Here is a 27,031-nt window from a genome sequence, read left to right on the forward strand (position 1 = left end):
ATGTCCTTTCTTTGGGGTGGGTGGACACATTATATAGTCTTGAGACCCCCAGAACTTTGCTTGATGAAAAAGGCCCAACAACCCAGGAAAGAACAATTTTACTTAATATTTTTATTCACTTAACAGAAACATTCACTTATCAGATATTACTGAAGTACAATTTACAGAACTTAGAGGCAAATTAACATATGTAAATTCATATTTTAAGGTTTTGGATTTTTTTACAAATATTACAAATGTACATCCATTGATACAATATTGTCATTCAATCATGCTTTTTATGTACATACCTTCAATTAGAATTACTATGTGTTAATTTCATTTTGCTTACAAAATGCTGAAAACTAACGGGGCGCACTGGGAGATATTTTTTTTTACCGATGCATAAACTGCAGAGAGATAGAAATCTAGGGCCTGTGTGAAAAGAGGCACTGGGACCCAGGTGATCTTGCCTTGGTGTTTAGGGGATGCTCATCCCTCCAACCTTGGCTTTAGGATGATGAGTTGGGAAATAAAGTGTTCCTCTCACCAGGGTTTGATCTGTCTACGGTTCCCGCAGGAGTGATATGGTTTGGTGCGAATCTCTAGAGGCCAGCGCGGTGGCTCATGCCTGTAGTCCCAGCACTCTGGGAGGCCGGGGTGGGCAGATCATTTGAGGCCAGGAGTTCGAGACTAGCCTGGGCAACGTGGCGAGACCCCCTCTCTACCAAAAATATAAAAATTAGCCAATCTCATAAGCCGGTCTCAAAAAAGTAAATAGATCTCTAGAGATGTGGCCACCAGCGTTCCTTCTGGTGGGAGGTCAGAACATGTGGAAACATTCAGGAGAGTCCAAAAATGACTGCAGCGACTCCCTGTGCACAAGGCATCAGGAACCCAGCGGGGCTCCCCCAGCCCCAGCATGAACCTGTTGTGTAGGAACCCAGCAGGGCTCTCAGCCCTGGCATGAACCTGCTGCGTGGATCCCTCGTAGGGGGGTTGGTGCCTGAGACCTCCTCCTGGGTGGGGGCCACGGCAGCAGAACAAAGGAGCCAGGAGTTTTGAGACAGGGACTAACAAGACAGCAAGAAAGGGAAGAGGTGGGGAGGAGAGAAAGGGGCGAGAAGGGAAGTGAAGAGGCTGAGGGGAGAGTGAGCTGAGGGTGGTGCCAGCCGCCTCTCAGGCTTCCCAGAAACAGCCTGAGAAGGAAGCTCCTCTGTCTTCACCACATCTCTGGTCAGTCCCTGTGGCCTCTGCTCCTGCCTCCTCACTTCCCCACCATCCTTCCTTCACTTTCTCGGATTCAGAATTTGTGGGAGAAGTTTGACAGGGGCCACCAGCAGCCCAGTGTTTCCAGAGACAGCCCTGCTCCTGCAGTGGCGAGGGACCTGGACAGCAGCAAGGCCTATGCCATGTCCTCCAGCCACCCGCCTAGCCCCACACGGTGGCAAAATACCAAAAGACCCTAAAATACCACCGAGGCGGGGGGCGGTCTGTCCCTGCTAAGAGCTGCCTGGGGGTGCTACGGTCTCTCCTGCAACACAGAGCTTCTAAATTTCCACCTCCAACCGCGAGCTCTGCAAAAACCGCAGGCGAGGACAGGCTTTGGAGGTGTGTGGGATGGTGGCTCCCTGATGTGGACTAGGAGACTCTGCAGCCTCCTTGAGGGCCGCGGGAAGCCCACAGAGCCTCGCCGGGTTCTGTCGGATGTTACGAGAGGCGGCTGCAGCGATCCAACGGCAGTACATAAAAAGAAAGGCTCTCAGCTTCCCTTTGGTCTCTGTTAGAAAGTGATACTTATTGTATTTTGGGCCAATTAATCAGATTATTTTATTAGAATGGCTTCTTAAAAAAGGGCATGTAAGTTTCCCTAAATTAAAAATGTCTACTTTATGTACGTCTCAAATGTCTTTGTTTTAAACAATATACTATAGACACATCTTGAAATTTATCATCTAAAAATAGGATTTCATCAAAATACTCTAACTATTCTGGGCATTGCTATCCTCTGTATTTACTGTTTATGGCTCTCCAGACGTGATAAAACATTATATCCAAAAAAAAAAAAAAAAAGCTTGTGACTTTGTTGATAAGAAAAGCTCCCTGTGAAAACAAAATGAGATGGAGAAATATGATCTGTGTGTTTCTTTGAAAAGGAACCCAGCTTGATGTTTCTGAGGAACAGGACTCATCACAAAGTCAGCATGGTGTGATAGATATATACAGATGTAAAGAGAATTGCAGGAATGGAAAGGAAACAATAGCTATCGACCGGCACATCCTTTCCTCGGCAAAAAACAAAACCCACAGAAACCCTAACTCCATCCCTTGACATCACACATGGCTGCAAAACCGGGGCTGGAGGTGGACAGCAGAGGCTGCCTGGCCACGCGGCAGCTCCCTGCGCTCCATCCTGCAAAAAGGCCAGAAACCACCAGACACTAACTTTTTGGCTAAGAAGCAGGCCGGAAACCATATTGCTGATCTTCCTGATGGAAAAGCAGTGTGTGTTTTGGAAGCAGATTAAGGTGGCATTGGTTTTATGAGGACTTTCGTCGGGGCCTAAGCAGGCATGAATACAGACTACAGAAAATCTGAAGCAAGGGGCTTGGCGGTGCCAGGTGGTGGGAAGTGCAGGGAAGCTGGGTGGTGATTTCGAGGTGGACTTGGAGGGGCGGGCCTGACTTCATCAGCTCCCCTTGTGTCATGCCCAGCGTATTTTCAGGGTGAGAGAAAGTGACCCGTCCCCTCACTTGGAGGGGAATGCGTGGCCACTCTTAAGACCAATTCAGTGGTCAAAACTGCAGGGCAGACCTGGCCTGAAAATGGTGCTGGGATGTTCTGACCTGGACCCGAGGGCGAAATCCTCAGGCTTCAACACCAGCCCTTCCATCTCTGCAGAGGTGGCACAGCCCCTCCAGGCACATCCAGGGCTGTGGGAATCCTGGGACCCAGCCCCTTCGAGCACACCTGGGGCTGTAGAAATGCTGGGACCCAGCTCTTCCGGGAACTCTTGGGGCTGTGGGAATCCTGGGACCTGGGTCTTCCAGGCACACCTGGGGCTGCGGGAATCCTGGGACCCGGCCCCTTCAGGCACTCTTGGTGCTGTGGAATCCTAGGACCTGGCCCTTCCTGGCTGTGTCAGGCCCTGCCAGTTGGGAGCAGCCTGCGTGTGGCGTGATCTGGTGTGGCGTGCCTCCTGCATGTGGGGTCACCTCTGACTGCCTCGACTACCTTCTCCTTTCACTACCCAGGGCCTGGGACCCTCCTCTCCTTACGTGGGGTCCCCTCTGCAGCCCACATCCCCTCTGACAGATCCCTCCATGGAAAAGCTCCAGCACCTCAACCTCACTCTGGCTGCATTGGAAACTCTTCTCTCGCTATCAACCTTCTCTGAAGAGCTTTAATCTCTCCTTCCATGGAGTCTCCTGTGGACTTAATAAACAAATCCATTACACTTGTACTAATGGGTAGCATGGAATTAATGTGTGGCTTTCTCCAGATGTGGATGTTGATATTTCGGTAAAGTCTGAGTTGTTTCTGGAAGGTCAGTGCCTGAGACAAAACGAATCCCAACCCCACAGCTGCGGCTTCATGGTGCTGGCCACTGGGTGGCCGAGCGCTTTCTGAGTCCCATGAATCAGGCCCTGTGTCTTCCCTGTGACAGTGAAGTCTGCTTACAACACAGGCCCCCTCGCTGCAGAAACAGTGTGATTTGGAGCCCACTGGGACAAAGCATCATATGCTTCTCTAGCCAACATCTCAGATGAAGGTGATTTGAGGCCTGGGTGGGAGACTTCAGCCAGGAGCTGGCCGTGCCCCCACACATTCAGGGGAACGCTTACTTCTGACGGCTGCGAACGTCTGAGCCACCCATCGCCTCTCGACTCTAAGTTCTCTAAGCTTCATCCTAGTGATGTCAAGTTACCAGAACTTAATAGAAACTGTTCGTTTGAGCTTAGCTTTTGCACTGAATTAAGATTTCATTTATTTTTGCAATTTTTATAAAAGATTAATGTGAGTCCTTTATTTGAAAAAATGTTCTCGTATCTTTTGAAATTTTATCTGGAAGAAGTTGTCTACTCCAGTGCCTGTTTTCTCTTCTAAAAGAACTTGAGTGATAAATTTGGCCTGATTTTAAATCCCAGGAAAAATTTCTATTTCCATACTAATATCTCTACTTCTTATTATCTTGTAACAAATAGCTACAACTCAGTTTCATTTCTGCCTTCTCATTATGATAACTGTAATTTATAGCACTTGACTACGTCCAGCACGATATTATTCTTGCACTTTCTGGGGTGGTCAGCTGGGATTCTTTCTGGGAAGCCCACACCCCAGAGGTGGACACCACCATGCTTTGCCGTCCGCCATCACTGTCATGAACTTCAGAGATGGATTTTTTAGGTTGGAGAAATGACAGACTGGCTATCTAGCGTGATGAATGTTAGAAATGAGTTCTCGGAGGTGAGATGACAGCAGCTCGAGGTACATGGATTATGTAAAGATACTTGGAAAAGAGCCTGACCCTGTATGAATACAGCGCCTTGTCTCTCAGGGATGACACTGTGGGCTAAAGCCCCCGTGTCCCGTCTCCACTGTGAGCTGAAGGTCTCTGGTGTTGGAAGCCTGCTCTGAGGGTTGCAGAATCCTGCCTCTTACAGTTTTTCGCAGCTGAACTTTTTTGGGGTCTTGTCCTGCAAAGTGTTGATTGGAGAATCTGAAAGAGTAGAGAGCTGGTAGCCTCTCAAGCTGAAGGTAAAGGTTGTTTTGATTTTATTTTGTGCTTGCTTTCTAATGAAAATTTATTTAAAAAGTCAGAATTTGATCAAAGACTTGGTCTCCTTATTACCTGGTAAGGAGGTTATAGGGTGGTAGCTAACCCTTACACAACCCAGACCTCAGTGGCTCTCAGTATCGGCCACCATAAACCAAACGCCATGATGGACTGAACAGGTGTGGGCTGGGTGTTTCCAGGCTCCCCACATCTACAGTGCGCGTGGGCCGGGTGTTTCCGGGCTCCCCACGTCTGCAGCACGTGTGGGCCGGGTGTTTCCAGACTCCCCACATCTGCAGCGTGCGTGGGCCGGGTGTTTCCAGACTCCCCACATCTGCAGCACATGTGGGCCGGGTGTTTCCAGACTCCCCACATCTGCAGCACGTGTGGGCTGGGTGTTTCCAGGCTTCCCACATCTGCAGTGTGCATGGGCCGGGTGTTTCCAGACTCCCCACATCTGCAGTGCACGTGGGCTGGGTGTTTCCAGGCTCCCCACATCTGCAGCGCACGTGGGCTGGGTGTTTCCAGACTCCCCACATCTGCAGCACGCGTGGGCCAGGTGTTTCTGGGCTCCCCACATCTGCAGCGCGTGTGGGCCGGGTGTTTCCGGGCTCCTTGCATCACAGGTCTTAACTCTGCCTCACAGGGGTTTTGGAAACTGTTCCTTCACTTTGTGGGAATGGCTTTCGTTTCTCTGGTTCTATTTTAGGTGTTCGGTAATGTCGTACATCTTAAATCTTTTTTGAAAGGAGGTGGAGTATAAAAACCTAAATGAATACTGAAAATAATAGAGGATTCTTATTGGTTTCTCTGGGGCTGGGGTGGGCATGGCTTTTCTCTTTGCTTGTGGCTTATCTTCATGTGCCCCCTCAAGCTAATGAGACCCCAGCATCACCAAGAGGTGCACGCAGGGGTGGGGTGCAGGGATGGGGCCTGAGGCTCACTCCTGCCTGGTGTCGTGTTGGTGCCTCCTTCCAAGGCTGCAGCTAAAACCCCTTTGCCTGAATGGAGCCCCTCCCTCAGACTCCACAGGAAGAGTCAGTGCTAACTCAACAGTGCGTGTGCCCCTGGGTGTGGCAGACAGAGTTCTGGGGCCAGCGATCTGGAAAGAGGCACGTTCTGAATTCGTCTCGTTGCTTGTTCAAACATTGCACACTCGCATGTTTCTGGAACTCCAAAGTAAAACGAATGCAGGGAACTGGCCGACCCGCCACGTCGCCCCCCAGACACGGTCCCGTCCCTCCGACGTCCCGCTCAGCTCCAGCAGCCAGGAGCCCGCAGCCTAGAGAGTCAGTAGAAACTGCTGCTGCTCTGGCGGTTTCCTCACCCAGGTGCCCAGGCCAGCCTTCTGAAAGGCCTTGAACAGCTGCTGTTTCACAGACTGGTAGGTGTGCGCCCCCAGCTTGGCCTCACAGTACATGGAGGGCGTGTCTCCGGGGCTGGGTGTCCGTGTGCTCAGCTGCGGACAAGAAGGAGAAAGAGCCAATCAGACACCAGCAGAAAAGGAGCTTCTGCCAGGTGAGTTTCACATGCCAGGCATCAGCTCCTGGCCTTGGCCTTTTGCCTTTCTTTCTCCCACTATTACAGAGAGCAACTGTGACCAGGTCCTCTGGCAATTCCACAGGAAACCTAGTCATCAAGGAAACCCGCTTCATCCGAGGTGTGAATGATCAATGAGCGGAGAAACTTGACTGCTATTAAAAGTATGAACACTGTGTAGGGGCTCCAGGCAGGGTTGGGGACAGAGGGGGACAGTGGGAGCTAAAACAGCGTCACAGTGGGCAGGGAGCAGGCTGGTGAGAGTCATGTTGTCGGCCGAGCAGGAGGATGATGGAGCTGGGGCGTTTCCTCTGTTAGCTTTCTGAGGTGTGCCAGGCAAAGCTTTGCAGCAACACAAGACAGGGATCAAATGCAGCTCTGATCCCCCCACCATGGGGTGGGGAGGCCAGGAGGGAAGAGGATGGGGCTGTGGGGGAGCTCTGAATCCCACAGTGGGTCTTCCAGGGAGGCACTCACCAGGGGGTCACCTCGAGCACGTGCAAGAGGAGAGGGCCCTTTTGCTCAGCAGGACAGCATCGATGCTTCCCTGACCTTCCAAGTCTCCAGGAGAAGGGAGACCCGGGCAGTGCCCTTGAGTGGACAGGACAGAGGCTGAGAGCTGCAGGATGCTGGGCATCTCGGCCGAGCTCAGAGCTAATATGTGCAATTCTGAGTGTCCTCTAAGTTTATTTTAGGCATTAGTATACCTACCCTGCTCTACAGTTGACAAATCAGCAACACTATTTTTCCTGCTTGGAGTCATTGCTTGGATTAAAAAGTATGGAAAAATGAGAGAGGCATTTTTTATGTGTTGGCTGGTTTTTCTGTTATTTGTTGTTTTTGGTTACAGTCTATGCTTTGGAAATGCATACAGATATGGATTTTGATTTAAAATCCAGAAATATCGCTGTTATCCCTACTTGTGAAGGAGAAACTTGCTCCTAATTGTGGATGTGGTGGAAATGCTTGGGCTTTGGGGTTGGGAGAAATTCGAATCCTGAGATTCATTACCTGTGAAATTTTGGGGAAATTACACAATTTTTCCAAGTGTTGGTTTCCTGATGTCTAAACTGGGAATAGTATCGACTTCAAAAGTCCCCAAGAGCTGCTCCTGGGACACCCCAAATGAAGCAGATGGTGCCGTGCCGGCTACATCAGGGGTTCAGCAATGAGCTCCTTTCCTGCTTCTGCAGCTCCAGGCTGGTCTGGGGGCGGTGCCTGGGGTAGCAGGGTCTCAAGCCTACGGGGGAAACGCTGCTGGCCTGGGCAGCTGGGAAAAGGACACGTGACGGGCGCTGGGTTTTGTGTCCTGCATCTCCCTCCCGGCAGACCAAGTGTTGGCCTCTCCCGAGAGCTTGCTCAGGGCTGGAGCCAGGGTCTGGCTGGGCCCAGTTTCCCTCCAAGGATGGGTGCGACCTACCCTGCCATACAGCTGTGCCCACCGTGCAGACAGCATGTGCTTGCAGAGCCGGGACGGGCCCCCGCTGCTCCTCCGCCCAGTGGTGGCATTGATGATCTCCAGGTCTGCGCTGCCCACGACCCAGTTCACGCTGAAGGGGGGTGACTTCCCCGGCTGGCGCGCTTCGGCGTCACTCACGCCTGTCGGGGAGATGGGGAAAGGCGGGCGTTAATATTCCTGGCCTCACACGGGGCTCCCCCAAGGGCAGCTGCGGGGAAACGGAGCCTGTGTGTGAGCAGGAATGGTCCTCCGTTTTCATCCTCAGGAGTGGCCAGTTCACATGTCACCCGCAGGGTGGAGGCTGCAAATTGGGCAGGACCGTGGTGGCTGCCTCGGGTCCACGGCGTTGCTGCACCTGCATCAACCTTCTAATTGAAAAGATTTTAATAGTCTGGCGATAATAAAGCTCCGTCCAGATTCCCCCCCCCTTCTATAAATATTTGTTGAGTGAATGAATGGACAGAGCCACGTTGGAAGTGATCTGAGAGTGTGTTTATCGGGCACCTCTGCAGGCCCCGCTCTGCTGGAGGCAAAACACCGGGACTAGTAAGCAACACGCAGCTCCCTGGCCCCCTTGGGTTTACAGTTTAGCTGATGAGAAAAACAAAACAAAACGAAACAAAACAATAAAAACCAGGCAGAAATGAGTGTAGGATCAGTTGATCTGCAATGTGATCCCAGAACCGCACTGGCTACAGAGTGTGTGAGACTCAGTGCAAAGCGGAAATATGGGGCCTTTTGTTCGAAAGTTACGAAGAATTTTGAGATGACAGTGGGGGCATTAAACCAAGTGCGGGTTTGTCTAAGCTCGGGTGCCTGTGTGAGCTGCAGGGCTGCACGCCCACAATGCTGGTCCTGTCCAGAGATAGCCGGCATCTTCAGGGAAGCCCTCATTTCGAAAGTGTTGCCTCTTGTGTGCTTGGACTTCTAACCTGGACCACACAGTCCTTGTAGCCCGGCTCACACTGCAGAAGGTGGATGAGGAGGTCTCCACTCTGGGGTGGCATCTGCTTTGCAGCTGGGGGTGGTGCACTTTCTGGCTTCCAACTGTGGCCCCAGCCCTAACTCCTTGAGGTGCTCCTGTGCTGATTAGGGCTTCTGGACATGCTGCCACGAGATGTTTGGAAATGCCAGGGGGCACCTGCCGAGACCCTGCCCTGTGACAGCCTGAGGATTCCAACACAGGAGATTCGGGTGCAGCTGAGCCCCCCCACTTCATTGTCTCTTTCAGTCCCTTCTGAAGGCTGCATTTGACAATGTGACCCTCGGGGTGGGGAAGGCATCAGAGGAATACAGGCTGTGGGAGGCCAGAGGCAGCACCCCGGGGACAAAGCCCGATGCTTCCCATGCCCAGGGCTTCCTCATGGACCCAGCATAGTCGACATGGCCCTCAGACGTCCATGGGCGGTGGGGGGAGTCACGTGCTGTTTGGCCCTGTCTCTGCTCAGAGTCTCATAGGAAGACGCATGGTCCACACAAAAGTGAGTCGGCAGGGAGTCCAGGCTCCCGCTCACAGCAGTGGCGTTGAGATGCTTGGTCTATATAACCCAAGATCCCTTTTCCCATTGGTGCCTCCTGAATCTCCCACCTCCCGCGGCACCTGCAGGGCTTGTCCCCGACGCGTTCCCCAAGCCCTGCTGGCCGGGTGTCTCCCCCTCATTCATGCCTCCTCACAGGTCAGCTCTGCCTCTCCAGCCCTTCCTGCCTTCCTGGGCTGCTGTCCTGTGGTGCTCGGAGGGGAGCGGGGCCCCTGAGTTCTCGGGGGCCTGTCATGCATCACGTGAGATAGCGGCGCCTGCAGAGAAGAACTTTGTGTCTTGGCCAGGGCATTGCATACAGGCCACCCAAGTGCCTGCTCAGGTCCCTGGGAAGCCACTGGCTATTGGTGGAGAGGCCCAGGTGTCAGCCTTGGTCTGAGAGCAAAGACCTGGTGGGCTGAGCTGGTGTGAGTGGGTTCTGGCCGTAGCAGACTGCTGGGAGGAAGCTGTCCCCACATCACGTGGTAGCACAGCTCACAACACCTTCCTGCAAGCAGGCTTCATTTAAATTTGGGGAAGACCCACTCACTACAGAGTTGCACAGCCACAGACCCCAGATCCTCTGCTGCTCCCAGCTTCATCCACGAACCTGAGCTCTGTGGACAGACCGAGCACGTGGCCCATTTGCCACCTAATTCGAAAGTCACCTGGCGAGCTTCTGCTGGCCACGGACAGGCGATGTGGGACACCCAAGCGAATCCCGTTCATGTCAGCTCTTCCTTTCTCCTTCAAGTGATTCATGGTGGCAGCTGCCACCCCGAGAGCCGGGAGGGACAATCTGGCCCATTGGCCGCTGTGGCTGTCCTACTAGGCAGGGGCCGCCTGGGCAGGAGGAGCCAGCCACCAAGGCCAGGGATGACCGGGCACCGGGAGAGGCAGTCACCACCCTGATCTGTGCGCACTGGGCAGCCTCCCCTCCTCCTCCCGCTCCCGTCCTTCTGGTCTCCATGACCATCCGGGCCAACCACTGAGGTGCGAAGCTGCAAAGTCTGAACTCAGAGGAAAGCCTTGGGAGCCTGAGGTCTACACAGGACCTCCTGGTTCCTTGTCAGGATGCCCTGGCTCTGGCCTGTGCCTCTCCCCCTTCTCTTTGTGGAGGATGATGTGGGCAAGTTGCTGCTGGCCCTTGGCCAGCTGCTGTCTGATAGGGCTTCCTCCCAACGCTCCTGGCTGCCAGGCATGACGAGGCCCAAACACCACCGGGAAGGCAGCTGTGAGGACGTGGGTGTGAACCCAGCACGTGCACTGCTTCACACATGGGGGACAGAAGGAAGGAGCTGGCGGGGCAGCGAGGGAGGCACTGGCGGGTAGGCTGCAGGGTCCAACCTTGCCCGGGGGTTTCTCCTCACCGGGGTGTGGTCCCATGTGTCCATGTGTGCACAGGGAGGACAGCGTCTGCTGTAAACACCTCAGCTCACCTGTGATGATGTGAATCACACTGCAAATCATTCAATTCTAACTACAACAGCCCCACAGGCTACTATTTAACATAGAAAGTGGTGAAAACCCAGGAGCAATCTTCAATATCCGAGTCTGTCCATGACCCCGGAGGTGCAAAACGCACCCCAGGGGTCTCTCCCACTGAGCAGGAACCAGGTGGCTGGAGTTCCAGGCGGTTTGAGCTCTGTGGCCCGAGGTCATCCTCCACTTACCACTCTGTGACAGGTGACTTCTCTGCTTCACGAGGTGATGTGAAGATCAAACCAGGCAAATGAGAGCACTTTTGGAGCACCCAGGCTGTGAATGCTGCTGTTTTCATCTGAAGGAGGATTTGAAGGCCGGCTGCAGTTTGTTTCATGCTCTCCAAGTCACACAGATCAAACATGTTTCTAGTTAGATCACAGGGAACGTTTCCAACTTAGTTACAATCACCTAATTGTGTCCAGGGAATGGAAGAACCGACCAACAAGCAAAGTTCAGTTCCTTGTTCCTTTCACGGAAAACACATTCTGTTCCCTTTATTTGTCCTCTGCAGGGGACAGGACCATGTGCTTACGCTTTGAGCTTCTAGGGAAGGGTCTGCTCCCCTCTGTGTTCTGCTGGCGAGAGAAAAACTTCCCAAGGCAGCCTGGAAGAATAGCAGTCCTTTTTTTCCTTCTACCTTCTTGTCTTTTTTTTTTAAAATAAACCTTTCATAGAGAGAGAGTGTTGGGATGTTTCCTGAATACTCATACGGACAGTAGTTTCTGACATCGCTGTAACTAACATCTGCAGCTGATCACGCCCATGGAGTGGGAACCATAGCCCAGATCCCTCAAGTCTAATGTGCAGAGAGACACGGAGCGGGAACCATGGCCCAGATCCCTGGAGTCTAATGTGCAGAGAGACAGATGCTCACGGATGCTCGTGTCAGTCTCACTGTTAGGTTTGCATTTAATGACTCTTTCTGTGGGACAGATCCCTCATGGTGAGAGGAAGTGCAGTCAGGAGCGGGCTGCTTGCTCTGAGGAACCAGAAGTTTCCTTCTCCAGTGCGGCCAGCAGCCAGGCCCTCTTCCCACGCTGGGGCCCAGCCCTCCCGCAGCAGGTGCCCAGGCTCCAGGAAGGCCATCTCCTCCTCACCGACATGGAAGGACCATGGCCTCATGTGCGCTTTCACTCTCTTTCCATTTCCCCGCGGCCCAAATCACCCTCACGGAGGTAACTCCCCATCCTGGGATGTCTCCTGAGGACACTACAGCATTGGGACATCAGGTCACTCCAGGCTCTTCCTTTCTTTGTTTTATTTATTTTACCCTGGGGGAGCCACTTGGTTTCTCAGGAGCCTTCTGCTCATACATGAATGATCTCACTCATGGTGCACTGATTTTATAATTTTCCACCAATTTCCCAGGTGCTTTATGAAGACATGCAGAGTCTTCTGGGAGCTGGTCCAGTTGCTCGCTCACGGCGTTCCTGTCGAGCACCTTCCTGGCCGTGGAGAAGTGGGTTTCGAAAGGGTTGAAGGGTGTTAGGGCTAAACTTTAACTCAGCTGGATTGCATTGCTAGTGGTAGTTGTGGATAGAGCCAGACAAGGTGAAGACACATGTGCTCAGGCCTAGAAATGAAAGCCTGGCTTGTGTTTAACTCCTGTGGCTGGAAATGTGAAAATGCATTAACTCCTGGCTCATTCCTCCTGAAGTGGGCATCAGCTGATTGAAGATGGAACTCGAGTCCCAAGGACAGAGGACGTCTGCAGCTGCGGGGGCACCTACTCAGGCCTGTCCCACCCTGTTCCTCAAGATAACACAGCAGCACATACCTAGTGACCCAGTCCACCCAAAACACATGGTGCTACCTCCTTTCCCCAGAACACATGGCACTACCTCCTTTCCCCAGAACACGTGGCGCTACCTCCTTTCCCCAGAACATGTGGTGCTACCTCCTTTCCCCAGAACACGTGGCACTACCTCCTTTCCCCAGAACACGTGGCGCTACCTCCTTTCCCCAGAACACGTGGCGCTACCTCCCTTCCCCAGTTCACAGCATGAAATGTCTCCTGGAGGGGATTCAGGGAATCTCCAGCAGTGAAAGGTGCCAACAGACCTGTGGCAATTGAGGGACGGAGCCTGTGTCATCTGCACTCAGAAAACATGAGCATCAGCAGCTGAGCTCCGAGGAGAAACACGTCCTCCCAAGAAATTGCACGCAGATACCCCAGTGCTGTGGACAAACACGTACACGTGCTTGCACAGGGGTCCCGCGCTTCTCACTCTGCAGGCCGCCCTGTGAGGCCAAAATTCCTGTGAACCTCTGGCATCCAGAAGCTACAACAAATCCAAATTAACCTTATGGAACACTTCTGTGATGCACCTCCTGCCTTCGGTGAATGGCAACACAGGAACAGTACTAGGCACCTCCTGCCTTCAGTGAATGGCAACACAGGAACAATGCTGGGCACCTCCTGCCTTCGGTGAACGGCAACACAGGAACAATGCTGGGCACCTCCTGCCTTCGGTGAATGGCAACACAGGAACAATGCTGGGCACCTCCTGCCTTCGGTGAACGGCAACACAGGAACAATGCTGGGCACCTCCTGCCTTCGGTGAATGGCAACACAGGAACAATGCTGGGCACCTCCTGCCTTCGGTGAATGGCAACACAGGAACAGTACTGTGTATTCTAATGTGGTTTCCACATGCACAGAAAATTGTACTTTTGTAGGCTGTATTTGTTTTAGGTGATTGCTGGAACACACTGCTGCACATGTGGTGGTGTAAAAGAGCAGAAATCTGTCCTCTCGTAGCTCTGGAGGCTGGAAGTCTGAAGGTGCGGGCAGGGCTGTACCTCCTCCAGAGGCTCTGGAGAGACCCCTCCTTGACTCTCCCAGCCTCTGCTCAATCCCAGGCTCCCTGGCTTGTGGTGGCTTCATTCCTGTCTCTGCCTGCATCTTCACCGGCTTCTCTGCATGTGCCATATCTCCCCTGCCTCCCTCTTCTAAGGACAGAGGTGGCTGCAGGCAGGACCCACTGAGATAATTCAGATCATCTTCCATCTCATGATCCTTAGTTTACTCACATCTGCAAAGACCCCTTTTTTCAGACAAGGTAATTTACAGGTCAGGGATTAGGACTTGGCATTGGTGGGGGCCGTTATCCAGCCCACTGGGAGTGAACTTTGGGACTGGTCTAAGTACAGAGTGAGCAGCGCTTTTCCCGGAGGAGGGGTAGCCCCACGCTCTGGGCCCCACACTCCACAGAACAGGGGCTTGCACGCTCTGGGCCCCACACTTTGCAGAATGGGGGTTTGCACGCTCTGGGCCCCACACTGCATAGAAAAGGGGTTTGCAGGTGGCAGCTCATGGGCTACTTCTCCCCGCATCTGTTTCTTTCCCTCTGGACCTTCTGTGTGTGATGAGGACCAGCAGGGCTCACGGTCCAGGAGGGTGGGGGGCCGGGGTTGCCCAGAGAGCAGTTCTGTGCCACTGGCTGGGTGTGCAGAGCGACCTGGGGATGCACGGGGCGCCCGGCACGTGCACCTGCTGAGTGAGGGTGGCCTCCGTCGGGTAGGACCTTGGATTTGAAAATCTATGTAGGAAGCCCAAGGAAGGGTGAGGAAAAAAGGTGTCCCTGAAACACTGTGTAGCCTGGTGGTGAGCAGGGTCGGGCCGCACATTTTTTTAGTAATTGCTCCCAAGCGGCCTTGGGAATAACGCCCTTGCTACCTGAGCAGCTTCTCCCTGAGCCGTCTGTAATGGAACCACGCTCACAGACGCTTGTTAGACCTGGTACGTAACTCAGGGATGTGTTGGCATTTATTAATTTGTAAATATACCATGCAGCATATGGGCCATTCATCTTTGATAACATTTTTTAGGGAGCTGTCTTATTTCAGAGTAAATCTGTATAGGAATAAGCTGGTCTCCTGGAGCCTTTGACATTAATATTCTGCCAGGCTGTCTGGTATACAGAGATCGGCATGATGAGATTGTGTGACCTTTTTGCTAAACGCACACAATCGTGTTAAGAGTGGGCTCTGGCAGCAGAGCAAAGCTGGACTCACTTCTGTGACATACTGGCAGTGTGGCCTCCAACAAGTTAATTAACCACTCCTACCAGCACCGCTTCAGCTACCACCACAACCACTACTGTTACGTCATCATTACTAGGACCAGTGGGGGTGAATCCACAATTCATCTGTGAAAGTGAGTTTTACTGTGGCTCGTGGAGCTATAAAAAGATGCCTGACTTGAAGAAAATCCTTATTTACCTTTTTAAAAAGGCATTATGTAAGTGAGACATTACAGCCTTTCTTCAGATAGTGAGCCTACTATATTTACAATGTAACTCACTTTCCCAAAATTAAATTTACACAAGACATTTCAGGAGTATAATTTTTACATGCAGTGAGGCAAGTCTGTGTCACTGGGTAGCACTGCATTGAATTTTGCAGAGTGAATGAAATAGCATGCCATCTGGGCCTGCACAGATTCATAGAGCTAAAGGAATCAGAGAGATCTCCTGAGTTTTCTATATGGCCAGACACGCTGTGGGGTCTTTCTCTCTCTCACGCACACCCACACACCCTTAATGGAAATAGGGCTGGTAAATTTAATGTGGACTTATGGATTTTGGGTAACTAACTTCTAAGGCTGTATTAATGCCGTTTTATTCATTATCATTGATATGAATGTCTTTATAATTGCCAGTAATTTTATAGCTGCTGTCTTGCTTTGATACAGCGCATTCCATAAGAAACATAAAATGTACTATGGAGGCTGGAGGTGGTGGGGTTAACTGAGGATGGACAGCTGGTTCTTTCTGCTGTGAGACAGTCCTAAAAACTTCTGTGGGTTCGGCCTGGCGTGGTGGCTCACGCCTGTAATCCAGCACTTTGGGAGGCCAAGGCGGGTGGGTCATGAGCCATGACCATCCTGGCTAACACGGTGAAACCCCGTCTCTATTAAAAATACAAAAAAAAATTAGCTGGCGTGGTGGCGGGTGCCTGTAGTCCCAGCTACTTGGGAGGCTGAGGCAGGAGAATGGCATGAACCCGGGAGGCAGAGGTTGCAGTGAGCCGAGATCGCGCCACTGCACTCCAGCCTGGGCGACAGAGCGAGACTCCATCTCAAAAGAAAAAAAATTCTGTGGGTTCCTGCAAGCCGGAAGGGAATATGAATGTTGAAAACACAGAGGCCATGGTGGCTTTTCCTCGCCTTCCCTCATGTGACTGGTTTGAGGTGGAGGTGTTGAGGGTGGAAGGCAGGCGTCTGCAGGGCGTGGAATGGGCCATGCTGGCTGCACTGTCTGTGAATGTCCCGGGTGCGAGTTCTGTTGGGACGGCAGTGATGTCCGGGGATGCCAAGGCCTGGGCGGTGTCCTCTCAGGAGGGTTTGTGCCTCCACTGATCTCTAGGAACTTTATTCCTAAGAGACCGCCGAGGAGTCGCGAGGATGGACGACTGCTCAGGTTCCTCCGAGTTTAAAGTGCAGAGGCTCATAGGAGGCTTCAGAAGATGTGAAATTTCCATGGCAGAGGAAAGAATCTGCATTTTTCATTTTTCAGCCTGATAATGACATGACTTTTGGCTTCTGTAAGGATTGTCATTATTTCAAAAGATATGGGACAAAGGGACTTTGGGGGAATGGGGTCTTTTGCTGTTCCAAATTATGTATTTTTGTGCCTTAGTACTCAAAATGTAGTAATATGCCAGGTTTCAAACTGGATAAAAGTGTGGCTGGTTTTCATTGCTCTTCAGTCCGCATTACTCATTTGAGACTGTTTTTCTTAAGCCCAAATAACACATTGAGTGTTTCCTGGAGAGTGAGTCCACCAGAGTTAGACTCTGTCAGTGTTTGTCTGCAAACGCTGTCTCACCTTCGTTTTTGAAGGATACTTTTTCTTGATATCAGATCGTAAGTTGAGATTGTTTTTCTATTGGCATTTTAAAGATGCCATTTCATTGTTTTTTTGTCTTCTGAGAATCAGTTACCAGTCTGATTTAGCTCCTTTGAAGTGAGTTTGTCTTTCATTTCCTGACTGCTTTTAAGATTTTTTTGGTCTCTGTTTTTCAGCAATTTAACCACTGAGATGAGAATTAAAAAAAATTATTCTTGGAGTATAATGTGCTTTTCAGATCTGCATTTGGATGCTTTTTGTTGTCTTGGAAAATTCTTAGTTATGATCTCTTTAAATATCTCTCCTGTTCCATTACTTTTTCTTTCTTTTTCTGGAACTCTTATTACATGCATTCAGACTTTCCTGCTCTCTTTGCTCTCTCTTGTACTTTCTGTGTGTGATGGTTCATTTTATATGTCCCCTTGGCTAGGCTATAGCACCCAACTAGATTAACTGCGAGATTAACCAGCAGTCCCAGGTATTGCTGGGAAGGCACATTCAATGCGATTAACATTTAACTCATTAGACTTTGAATAGAGCAGGTTATGCTCTGCAACATGGCTGTGCCTCGTCCAATCTGCCGAAGGCCTGAAGAGCAAAGACGCAGGTTCTGTGAAGAGAAATAAATTCTGCCTCCACACGGCCTGTGGACTCTAGACGTGCCACTTCCGCTACTGCTGAAACTCCCAGCTTGCCGGCCTGCCCTTGCCACTTCCACTCCTGCTGAAACTTCCAGCTTGCCGGCCTGCCCTTGCCACTTCCGCTGCTGCTGAAACTTCCAGCTTGCCGGCCTGCCCTTGCCACTTCCGCTCCTGCTGAAACTTCCAGCTTGCCGGCCTGCCCTTGCCACTTCCACTCCTGCTGAAACTCCCAGCTTGGCGGCCTGCCCTGTGCATTTTAGACTTGCCAGCCTACACGATTGCATGAGCCGATTCCTTAAAATAAATATCTATCAATCTCTATCTATCTATCATCTATCATCTGTCTATCATCTATTATCTATCATCTATCTATTATCTATTATCTATCTATCCATTTATCTGTCTATCAATCAATCATCTATCTATTCATCCATCCTCCATACATCGTTTCTGCCTTCTGTGCTGCATTCTGGATGTTTTCTTCAGAACTGTGCTCCCATTTATTCTCTCTTGTGCTGTGTTTATTTGGTATTAAACCATCCTCTGTTAAACAAATTATTTTATTTTCTGTATTTCTGAAATTCCTATTTGGTTCTGTTTTTTTCTGAGCTTTCATCTCTCCCTCTAAGTGTTCCATCTTGCTTTAGGAAATGTCCTTTCTCCTGAGCATGGTCATATTAGGGTCTGTGTCTGAAACTCCAACTGGAGCGTCTGTCTTGCTGCCTGTTGTTTCTTCTGGATTTGGGTTTTATCTCCTGTGTCTGCTTATTTTTTGTGTGTGGCAATATTCTATTTATAATTTTTCTTTAGAGCTATTTTGATCTAACGAGTAAGAGGACCATTTTAATTTAAATCAGGAGTGGAGACCATTTCAAGCTGTAAACACTGTAAGGGGCTGTTTGCCTTGAGCCCACCTTGGCCCTGGGAGGCAGGCCCACCCACCCCCTTAGTCTCCCGTGGGTGCTGAAGCACCTCTCAGCCCTTCAGCTTCTCAGGGACTCTTACGGGAAGATCTCCCCTCCCATCCCTGTCCTTCCCCAGGTCCTGGCCTGGCAACTCTTCCCTCTCCTGTTCACTCTTTGGTGCCTCCAAGGAGAATTGCAGGTGCCCCTGCCAACATCTCCCGCCGTCCTCAGGGTTTGCGGTGCAGTCCCATGGGGAGTGGGATTCTCCAGCTTTACAGAACCTTCAGGGAACCATCATTCAATATCTGTCAATGCTGTACACAGTTTTTTTTTTTTTTTTTTTTTAAGGTAAGGGTCTTTAGTCCCTTGTTAAGTTTTATGACTGGCAAACATTTCTCTCTCAGAATGGCAGAGTTTCGCGTGCCTGGGTAGGAGAGCACATCTAGGCAGAGATGACGTTGAAAGGTTTTCATGCCAGAGAAACCTCAGAGTTTTGACTCCAGGGGTGCGGCTGTGAGCAGTGAGGGATGTCCATGGAGAGGCTGATCCCAGTTCAGAAGAAGCGGGATGGTGCTATCAGCCTGAGGCTTCTGAATCCTTGGAGAGGCTGATCCTGGTTCAGAAGAAGAGGGATGGTGCTATCAGCCCCAGGCTTCTGAATCCTTGGAGAGGCTGATCCTGGTTCAGAAGAAGAGGGATGGTGCTATCAGCCCCAGGCTTCTGAATCCTTGGAGAGGCTGATCCTGGTTCAGAAGAAGAGGGATGGTGCTCTTAGCGTGAGGCTTCTGAAGGAGGTACGGCTTACTGCAGCAGGGCGAGGCTTTCTAGCCCCTGAGCCAGCAAAGCACAGGGGGGAGAGTCTGGCATCCTAAGATGATGGCGGGAGCCAGTTGGCTTTTATGGCACCGTCCTAGTCTGCGCTTTTCCCGTTAGCCTTGCGACCACCTTCGTAACCCCACCGAATCGAGGCCCATGTGATTGTTTCAGGTCTGGGAACCAAACAGCAGCCTGAAACCAGCTCGAATCTTCCCTTGGTGAGAAGGGAGAGGAAGCCTGCTGCAGCCTTTCCAGAGCGCCTCTCTCTCCCGCCCGCTTACCTCACACTCTCAGCCCAACCCTGCCGGTTTCCCAAAACCCTGTGGGAGCCCTTCTCCCAGCTCCATTCCGTCATTCCTCTAGGACTCTGCGCAGTGTCACTGCCACACCGAGAGTGCTCCTGACCCTTTTATTAGGGCTGAGGGTCACTTTTTAATCCTTCTTTTGTCTTGTTTTTTTTTTTTTGACAAAGCACTTATATTTTGTTTGTCCGTCTCCCCTACTGGAATGCAATCACCCTGAGGTATGGATTTTTGACTGTTTTGTTCAGTGCTCTATTCTTAGTGTAGGATTGTGCCTGGCACTTTGTAAATCATCAATACACATTTGCTGAATGATTAAGCAAATGCCTGAATTATGCTGATCAATTTCTTGATGTTGGATACATTTAATGTATTGACAATGGAAGTATTTTCCTGGAGTTAATGATACAATTCTCAGGAGCAATGTAATTAAGTTCGTTGCTTAAATTCTACTGGGAAACAATTCCTTAACATCATGGTGGAAATTAAATGAAAATTAATTATTATACAAAATATTTTTAAAAGGATTCTCCAGAAAATGAAAACAAGGTTTTTCAATAATTTTAAATGTATCATAAGCTATGTGCCATCTAATTTGCCTAGAAAGTTCTGTGCTAATCTATAAAAATGTCTTATTAAATAGTTCTTTGTTGAATTTAACTTTTTTAGTTTTCATGAAAAGAGATATTAGGATTTCTTTTCTTTTTTTTTTTTTTTTTTTTTTTTTGTAGACATGGGGTCTGGCTATGTTGGCCAGGCTGGTCTCAAACTCCTGGCCTCAAGTGATCCTCCCACCTCAGCCTTCCAAAGTGCTCGGATTACAGGCATGAGCCATCACGCTTAGCTAAGACTGCTTTTTAGATTATTCTAGCAAGATTTATAATTTTTTCCACCAAAAATTCCTGCAAGGGCACAGGATAAATTCCTAGCTCTAGTGACTGTAAGAAACAGCAGGCTGCTAAAATATTTTTGTAATGCTTATGTGTTTATTACTAAACATTTGTAAAAATTTTGTAGGTTACTCCAAAATAGACCTCTGTTTTAATGTAAAAGTAATATTGCAAATCACTTACCATCTGGATAAAATATTTGCTACTGCTTCACTATGTTATTTTGCAAAATACTCTTAATTATCATTAATTTCAGAAATTTCTCCTGAATTAAAGAGGCCTGATACTCCATAGAAGTTTCCTCAACTTAGTGTGACAACATTTTGAAAATCTGGACTCATAAAAAAATATGGACATAAATGGCAACAGAGAGAGACTTTGAATGCCAAAAATAGGTGGCATTGGGAAAATTCATAAGCTATTAGTTTTGGTACACATTTCAGTACGTATCTAACTTCACATTTCAGTTCATATGTAACTTCTTTCTGACAAATGGTGTTGCTGTGAAACACGGATGCCTGAAAGGGCTTCGGATGCCCCAGCTGGCCCTTTTCACACTCCAGGAAAGTGTGTGCTGTGAAGGAAGACAGCCCGTGTTCTCCTCTATTTTATCACCAGCACTGCAATGTTCATCACACAAACATAAACCAAGAGTCTTAAACAAGTCATGGTTCAAACAATCAATTCTCTGGGTCCATCTCTCAGATTTCATGTTCATTGCCAAGACCTTGAGGTGGGCTGTAAAAATAATCACAGTTTTATCTTCAGTGTGGACTAAGAAATTAATCATTGACAACATATCTGTTTAATATGCCATTAACACAAACAGCGAATTTATCCTACCCAGATTTTTTTCCCTTTTTTTTTTTTTTTTCCTTGATGAAGAGAAATAAAAATTTAGCCTTGATGTTGAAAGCTCAGAGAAGCATATATCCTCAGTGTGGTGGAACAGCCTGTCAAAGTGGCTATTTCATCTCACTTTTTCCTAAAAGGATGATTATTCAAAGCATAGATTTTTATTAATTACTATCCCCATCATTTTGTTCATCTTACTGAATTCACTGAGAAGGACCAAGGGCAAACTCCTTTAGGCTATCTGTACTCAGGAAATAATGCAACTTTTGCTGAAGGATTCAGGGTTTGAGACAGCCTCGAAATGGGCTTCTGGTCCTGAAGTTTTGCCACAGGTTTAGACTGGAAAGTGCAGAATTTTTCAAGTATATCCTTCAAGAACATTACTATGCATCCCATGACTGTGTGCGTAAGGGTATCTTTTTCAGCTTGGTTGCTTCTTTTTAACTCAGAGCTGATTTAGCCATATCTAAATAGCTGGGCCTCGTTCTGCTAATACATAATCTTCATCTTCTAAGGCAATTCTGAAAACTGACCTTGAGGGAAGCTTCAAGCAAACTTCATTTGCTTATTTGAGGGTATTATTATCCCTGTGCAAGATCTCTTTCTTTTGGTGCAAGAAATTCTGATGATTTCTTTTCAAAATTTGCATGATTAGTTTTTAAATGTCCATCAAGAACAATGCAGGGACAGCTTAGGCGTTGCATGCAGGCAAGGTACCAAGATTTAGGCTCATTTGCGTCTCCAAAATAATGAAAACCAGATTCCTAATAAGCATGTAAATGGAGGCTGAAATATTTAGTCAGGCTGCACTGGCTGTGGTGTGGCAGGTGCCACCTGGGATCAGGAGTAGGCAGGTGCCACCTGGGATCGGAAGCAGACAGGTGTCTCTCGGGCTTGGCTATTATCTGTGCTACTCAGTGATGTCAGGTGGATCTGAATTTCTCTAATTGTGTTTTCTAAAATTCACTGTGTTCACACTTAGGATTAGAAATTCCTGTTTTTATTTATGTTGACATGTTCCCAGATGGACACGATTGAAAATCAGCACTGGGAGACTGGCTGCTGAGGGTAACATGCCAGTGCCCAGGGAGGGCAAAACCTGCTCCGTTGATGGTGGCTTGGGGAGGACGCGGTTGCATTTGTACTCTGTATTTCCTTGTGCTGCGCAAGCTTAAATAAGCCCTTCAGTAGGTGCTGGACACAGAACGGGGATGGCCTAAGGAAAACACGCAGAAAAAGAGCGCAGGGGCCACTCGCCAAACAGGTGAAAATCCTCTCCTTGCTGGGGCAGAGGTTTTCTCCGTTTCCCCCACATATCTGCCTGATTCTGCCACAGGCAGGCCCTTCAGAGAGCTCTCCCACTCCAGCAAGGGAGGCTGACTCAAAGACCTGGTGTTCTGCAGGCCCCAGCATGAGGCTGGCAGTGATTAGGAAACCCACCCCCCGCTTCCCGTTGTTCCTGTGAAAGGCCAGGAGTCGCCTCCTGTCAGTGTGTCTTTCACAAAACCCTCCCGAGACCACTTCCTGGTCTTTCTAGGGCACCTCATAGCTGCCAAGGGACTCTTCATCCTTGCAACTGACTGTGTGCCAGGCAGCCCGGGCAGGCCCCAGGTAACGTGGGGAAGTGGAGGCTTGGGGAGGCTCGGGTCTCTGAGGACATCTGGGCTGTGGGGAATCCTGGTGTGGAGCTGGCCCAGTACTCGCGGAGTCACCTTGCAGCCTCTGAAGGGTGTGGAGGGACCGGGGCCCTGGGTCCCAAAGACTCGCTCTGGCCACGTGACCTTGGTGCCCCCCCCCCCCCCCCCGGCCACCTGGCTTTTCCTCAGCATCGCCTCCTGTGGGTGGCCAGGTGGGCAGGTGGGGCCTCTTGGGTGAGCCCAGCACCAGCGATTCTGTTTTCAGAGCTCCTTCAGACACCGCTGTGAAAACAGCACCATCACACATTCGCGAATTCACATCAGGACCTGGTCTATTGCTATATGCAGAGAGATGCTGAAACCTTTCATCATTTTTTCTTTTTAAAATTGTAGGACTTTGCCCATTAAATCCTAAATTGCCACTAGCCAACATGGGTGCAGTCTGCGAGGGATGGCACCGCCGGGCACACCTGCGTCTGGCCTGGTGGTGGGAAGGAGGTGGAGGGCCCCCGGGACGGGGGTTCTTACCGCTGAGGAGAGGCCGGTTGTGCCGGTAGGAGGCGGGCAGCTGGCCGACACCCTCCATGCGGTGGCTCATGACGCGTGCGAGGTGGCCCGTGTGGTGCAGGCTGCCCACCACGATGCTCTGCAGGTACACGGGCTCCACGAAGTGGGACAGGAGCGCGCCCTGCAGCCCCAGGACGTTCCACCTGTGGGAAGAGCCGGCAGTCAGCGGAGCCCCACCCGGGAGCTCAGGGAGCCCAGTCCTCTCTGCCCGTCTGCGGCCTGGTCCTGAGGACCTCTCAGTCTTCCCATCGTGTGGACCTGGGGGGGCTCCCCGGGAGTGCCCCAGACTCAACCCAGCCATCACGGGGGCTCTGGGGACACTGTTGCCTGGGACTGGGCTCCACAGGCCCCTGTGTGCTAACAAATGCTGCTCTCTTTTCTGAAAATGAGTCGTTAGAGTGGAAGCTGTTATGTTGTCTGTGGGACTTAGAATTAGATTTTCGAAAAAGATACTCTGTCCCAAAAGTGAATCTGAATTTTTCTTTATATTAGCTGGAAAATATTATAAATGAAATTTGTTTATTTTAGTTGAGGGAAAAATACTTTGTACTCCCTTTGTCCTTAGCAGTCAAAATGACCTATTGTGTTGAAATTACGTTAACTAATGACCTTGTTTTGGTCTGGACATGATTTTGGTTTCAGAAGCCCAGATTGGAGATGAACAACAAGGCCATTTTGTTTGAAATGAATATAGCTCTGGGTGAATGTTTTTGCTTCCTCAAGCAAAAATGCCAAGAGCACTGACATTTTTTCCCCTTAAATTTGGGTGGCAAGAGGTTCCATGTGTGTGTTTTTCGAAGCAACATTCTATGGTTTCCACTCTAAATAATGTGCTTAAAATCCTACCTCCTTCAGCAGTGAGCGTTATGTAGCTAATTTCTTACATCATTGTTCTTTTCATTAATTAACATTTCTCCACTGTTAGAGCAATTACTGCCGTCCCCGCATGCAGCGTCTCTTTTCATGATTAATAAGGAGTCATTACATTTCCCTTCCTGAAGCAGTCAATTAACACAGAATTCTTTCCATTAATTACCGAATCTACCTGGAGAGTAATCTTCTCCGAGAACCTGTGACACCAGTTGCTTTAAAAAGTTCTCTTTAAATTTTATTCCCAAAACTCAAGCAATTTAGCCAGCGATATTAATTTGCCTCAGAAGCATCTCCGTGAATGAGAAACATCTTTTAATCTCATGCAAGAAAAGGCAGCCATCTGGCTGGTGGGGGTTTCGGGGAGCCGCTCTCCCTGTCTCCCTCTGCAAATGCAGGTCATTAAAGTAATGTGCTCATCTACATAAAACTCAAATGGAATATAAAAGGTAATATTTATATACAAACAATTTAGTCCTGCAATTTAAACAGTCATTGGTTTTATGAAACATTTACTTCAGTCTATCAGATTTGCATAACTTCATTTAAAAAAATATTGTGGTCATTTCTACAAGTCACGGTGCTTCTCCCAGAAAGCATGAGAAGGGCTGACCACTAGATGCGCGAGTTTCTACCAGAGGGGCGAGGTCGGGTGCTCTGAAGGGTAGGATGAGACGGAGGCCACAGAGCGCCTGTCACTGAGGGCCCTTCATTCCGCAGAGTGTCTGCCTGGATCTCGGATGGTCGGAGGCCACACAGCGCCTGTCACCGAGGACCTTCATTCCACAGAGTGTCTGCCTGGATCTCAGATGGTCGGAGGCCACACAGCGCCTGTCATGAGGACCTTCATTCCACAGCGTGTCTGCCTGGATCTCAGATGGTCGGAGGCCACACAGCACCTGTCATGAGGACCTTCATTCCACAGTGTGTCTGCCTAGATCTTGGACGGTCAGAGGTCACAGAGCACCTGTCACCGAGGACCTTCATTCCACAGATTCCACAGCGTGTCTCCCTGGATCTTGGATGGTGGCTCTTCAGAGTCAATCTTTTCCTTGATGTTCACTGATAAGTCAGAGAATGGCAACAAATCCTGGGAAAGGAGATTTTTTGTAACAGAGCTTTTCCTTCAGGGAACAATGAGCAGTGTTTTCTGTTGTTTTTTTTTTTTAAATAGAGACATGGTTTTGCCATATTGCCCAGGTTGGTCTTGAACTCCTGGGTTCAAGCGATCCTCCCACCTCAGCCTCCCTAAGTGCTGGGATTACAAGTGCGAGCCACTGCACCCGGTCTTTGTGTGTGTGTTTTTTTTAGACAGAGTCTCACTCTGTCACCCAGGCTGGAGTATGGTGGTGCAAGTGGTGCAACCATAGCTCGCCGCAGCCTAATTATTTTGTATTTTTTCATAGAGGCAGAGTCTTGCTATGATGCCCAGGCTGGTCTCGAACTCCTGGGCTCAAGCCATCCACCAACCTTGGCCTCCCACAGTGCTGGGACCACAGGCGTGAGTCACCACGTCCAGCCAATGCTGACATTTTTGAGGAGCAGTTGAGGGATTTGACTTGTTCCCTTGAATCTGAGACCAGAGGACAGACCAAAAGCTGGGAGGAAATTCAGCAGCGTGGCCTTCCTCAGGACGTGAGATGCCCGTCCTCAGATTTGGAGATGCCGGAAAACAAGGCCCAGGAAAGGACCCCGTGCAGAGCCCAGGGCTCCGGGTTCTGTGGTCCCAGTGGGTCTGTTAATTCTCAGACTGTTAGTGCAGTCTTAAAATGTCTTATAAAGCAGGGCAAGGTACATTTCTGCCATGTGTAACAAAGCACCTTTGTGAAATAAGCCATGAGTTAAAAAGTAAAATTGAGATTCCTGGAAGAGATGCCTCAGTGTTAGAGGCCATCAGAGCACGGGCTTTGAACAAAACTTCTGGAATGTATGTGAGTGGCTGTGATGCTGCAAGACTGTCAGAAGACAAATAACTTCTCTATCTGGTTCCCACCTAATAACCTTTACAATAAAGAGGAAATCAACCTTCTCCTTGCCTGGCTACCAGAGATTAAACTTATTCTGCTAACACGATCAATAAAACCAAATGTCTTTCTGAATATGAGCTGGAGAATTTTCAGCATTCAGGATTGAATGGAAAAATGCCTCTCCTTTTGTTCAAACAGCTGATATTACTGCAACGTTGACAGAAAAAAAACCCATGTCTAGTTTTCAATATAGATAATCCCTAAATAAATATATTTTTGTCTGTTTGTCAATCATTGAAATACCACAGATAAGTGAGGAAGGTCTTGGAAAAAGGCTGCCGCTCTTTAGCCAGGAGATGCAACCTGCTCACTGAGTCCAGGCCGCGGCCTCCAGGCCACAATGGAAGGAAAGACAGGTCTCCGGTGGGTTGATGACACCTCAGGCTGTCCCTGCAGGTGCGCCGGCATCAGGCAGGGAACAGGACCACCCTTGCCTGTTTTGCACGCTTTGGTTTTCCGCCATGACGCGGCCCTGTGAGGAGATGTAACTCTAAAGTTACATGAAGCCTGCGGCAAAGTCCTCAGCTGCCACCCGGCCCGGCGTCCACAGCTCTGCAGGGCTGGCTCTCAGGCCTGCTGCTGGGATTGTCTGGGAGCTTTGAGGATCTCCAGAGGCCTGGCTCCCCCAAGGATTTTGGTGTGACTGGGGAGTCAGTGTGGCCATCAGCTTTCTCGGTGCCGCCCATGTGATTCTCATGTGAGCCAGGGTTGAGGACTTCTGCAGCAAAGCGGCACATTTGGAGCCAACAGTCAGGTACCAGTTAGGTCGTGGTGCTGGTCAGTAGGGCCTCCCTGACCTTTCTCTTGCTGCTCTGAGCGACTGGTTTCTCAGTGGTCCTCAAAGTGGGATGCCTGGGCCAGCCATGGAGCATCACCTGAGAACTTGATAGAAATGCAGATTCCTGGCTGCACC

At 49.8% G+C, this 27,031-nt stretch overlaps 1 protein-coding gene across 1 annotated transcript in view; it reads right to left on the bottom strand.

Moving 5' to 3' along the window:
* Window positions 1–5,873: 5,873 nt before the first annotated feature.
* Window positions 5,874–27,031, bottom strand: part of ADARB2 (adenosine deaminase RNA specific B2 (inactive)) — a 535,334-nt gene continuing 514,176 nt past the window's right edge. Inside the window, exons 8-10 of the mRNA XM_024253699.2 lie at window positions 23,183–23,364; window positions 7,716–7,894; window positions 5,874–6,215 (exon numbers count right to left, since the gene is read on the bottom strand). Of these exons, the coding sequence (XP_024109467.2) occupies window positions 6,039–6,215; window positions 7,716–7,894; window positions 23,183–23,364 (538 nt within the window). The 3' untranslated portion in view covers window positions 5,874–6,038. The remainder of the gene's footprint in view (window positions 6,216–7,715; window positions 7,895–23,182; window positions 23,365–27,031) is intronic.

Source organism: Pongo abelii, chromosome 8 (genome assembly GCF_028885655.2).
Source record: "Pongo abelii isolate AG06213 chromosome 8, NHGRI_mPonAbe1-v2.0_pri, whole genome shotgun sequence".
NCBI lineage: Eukaryota > Metazoa > Chordata > Mammalia > Primates > Hominidae > Pongo > Pongo abelii.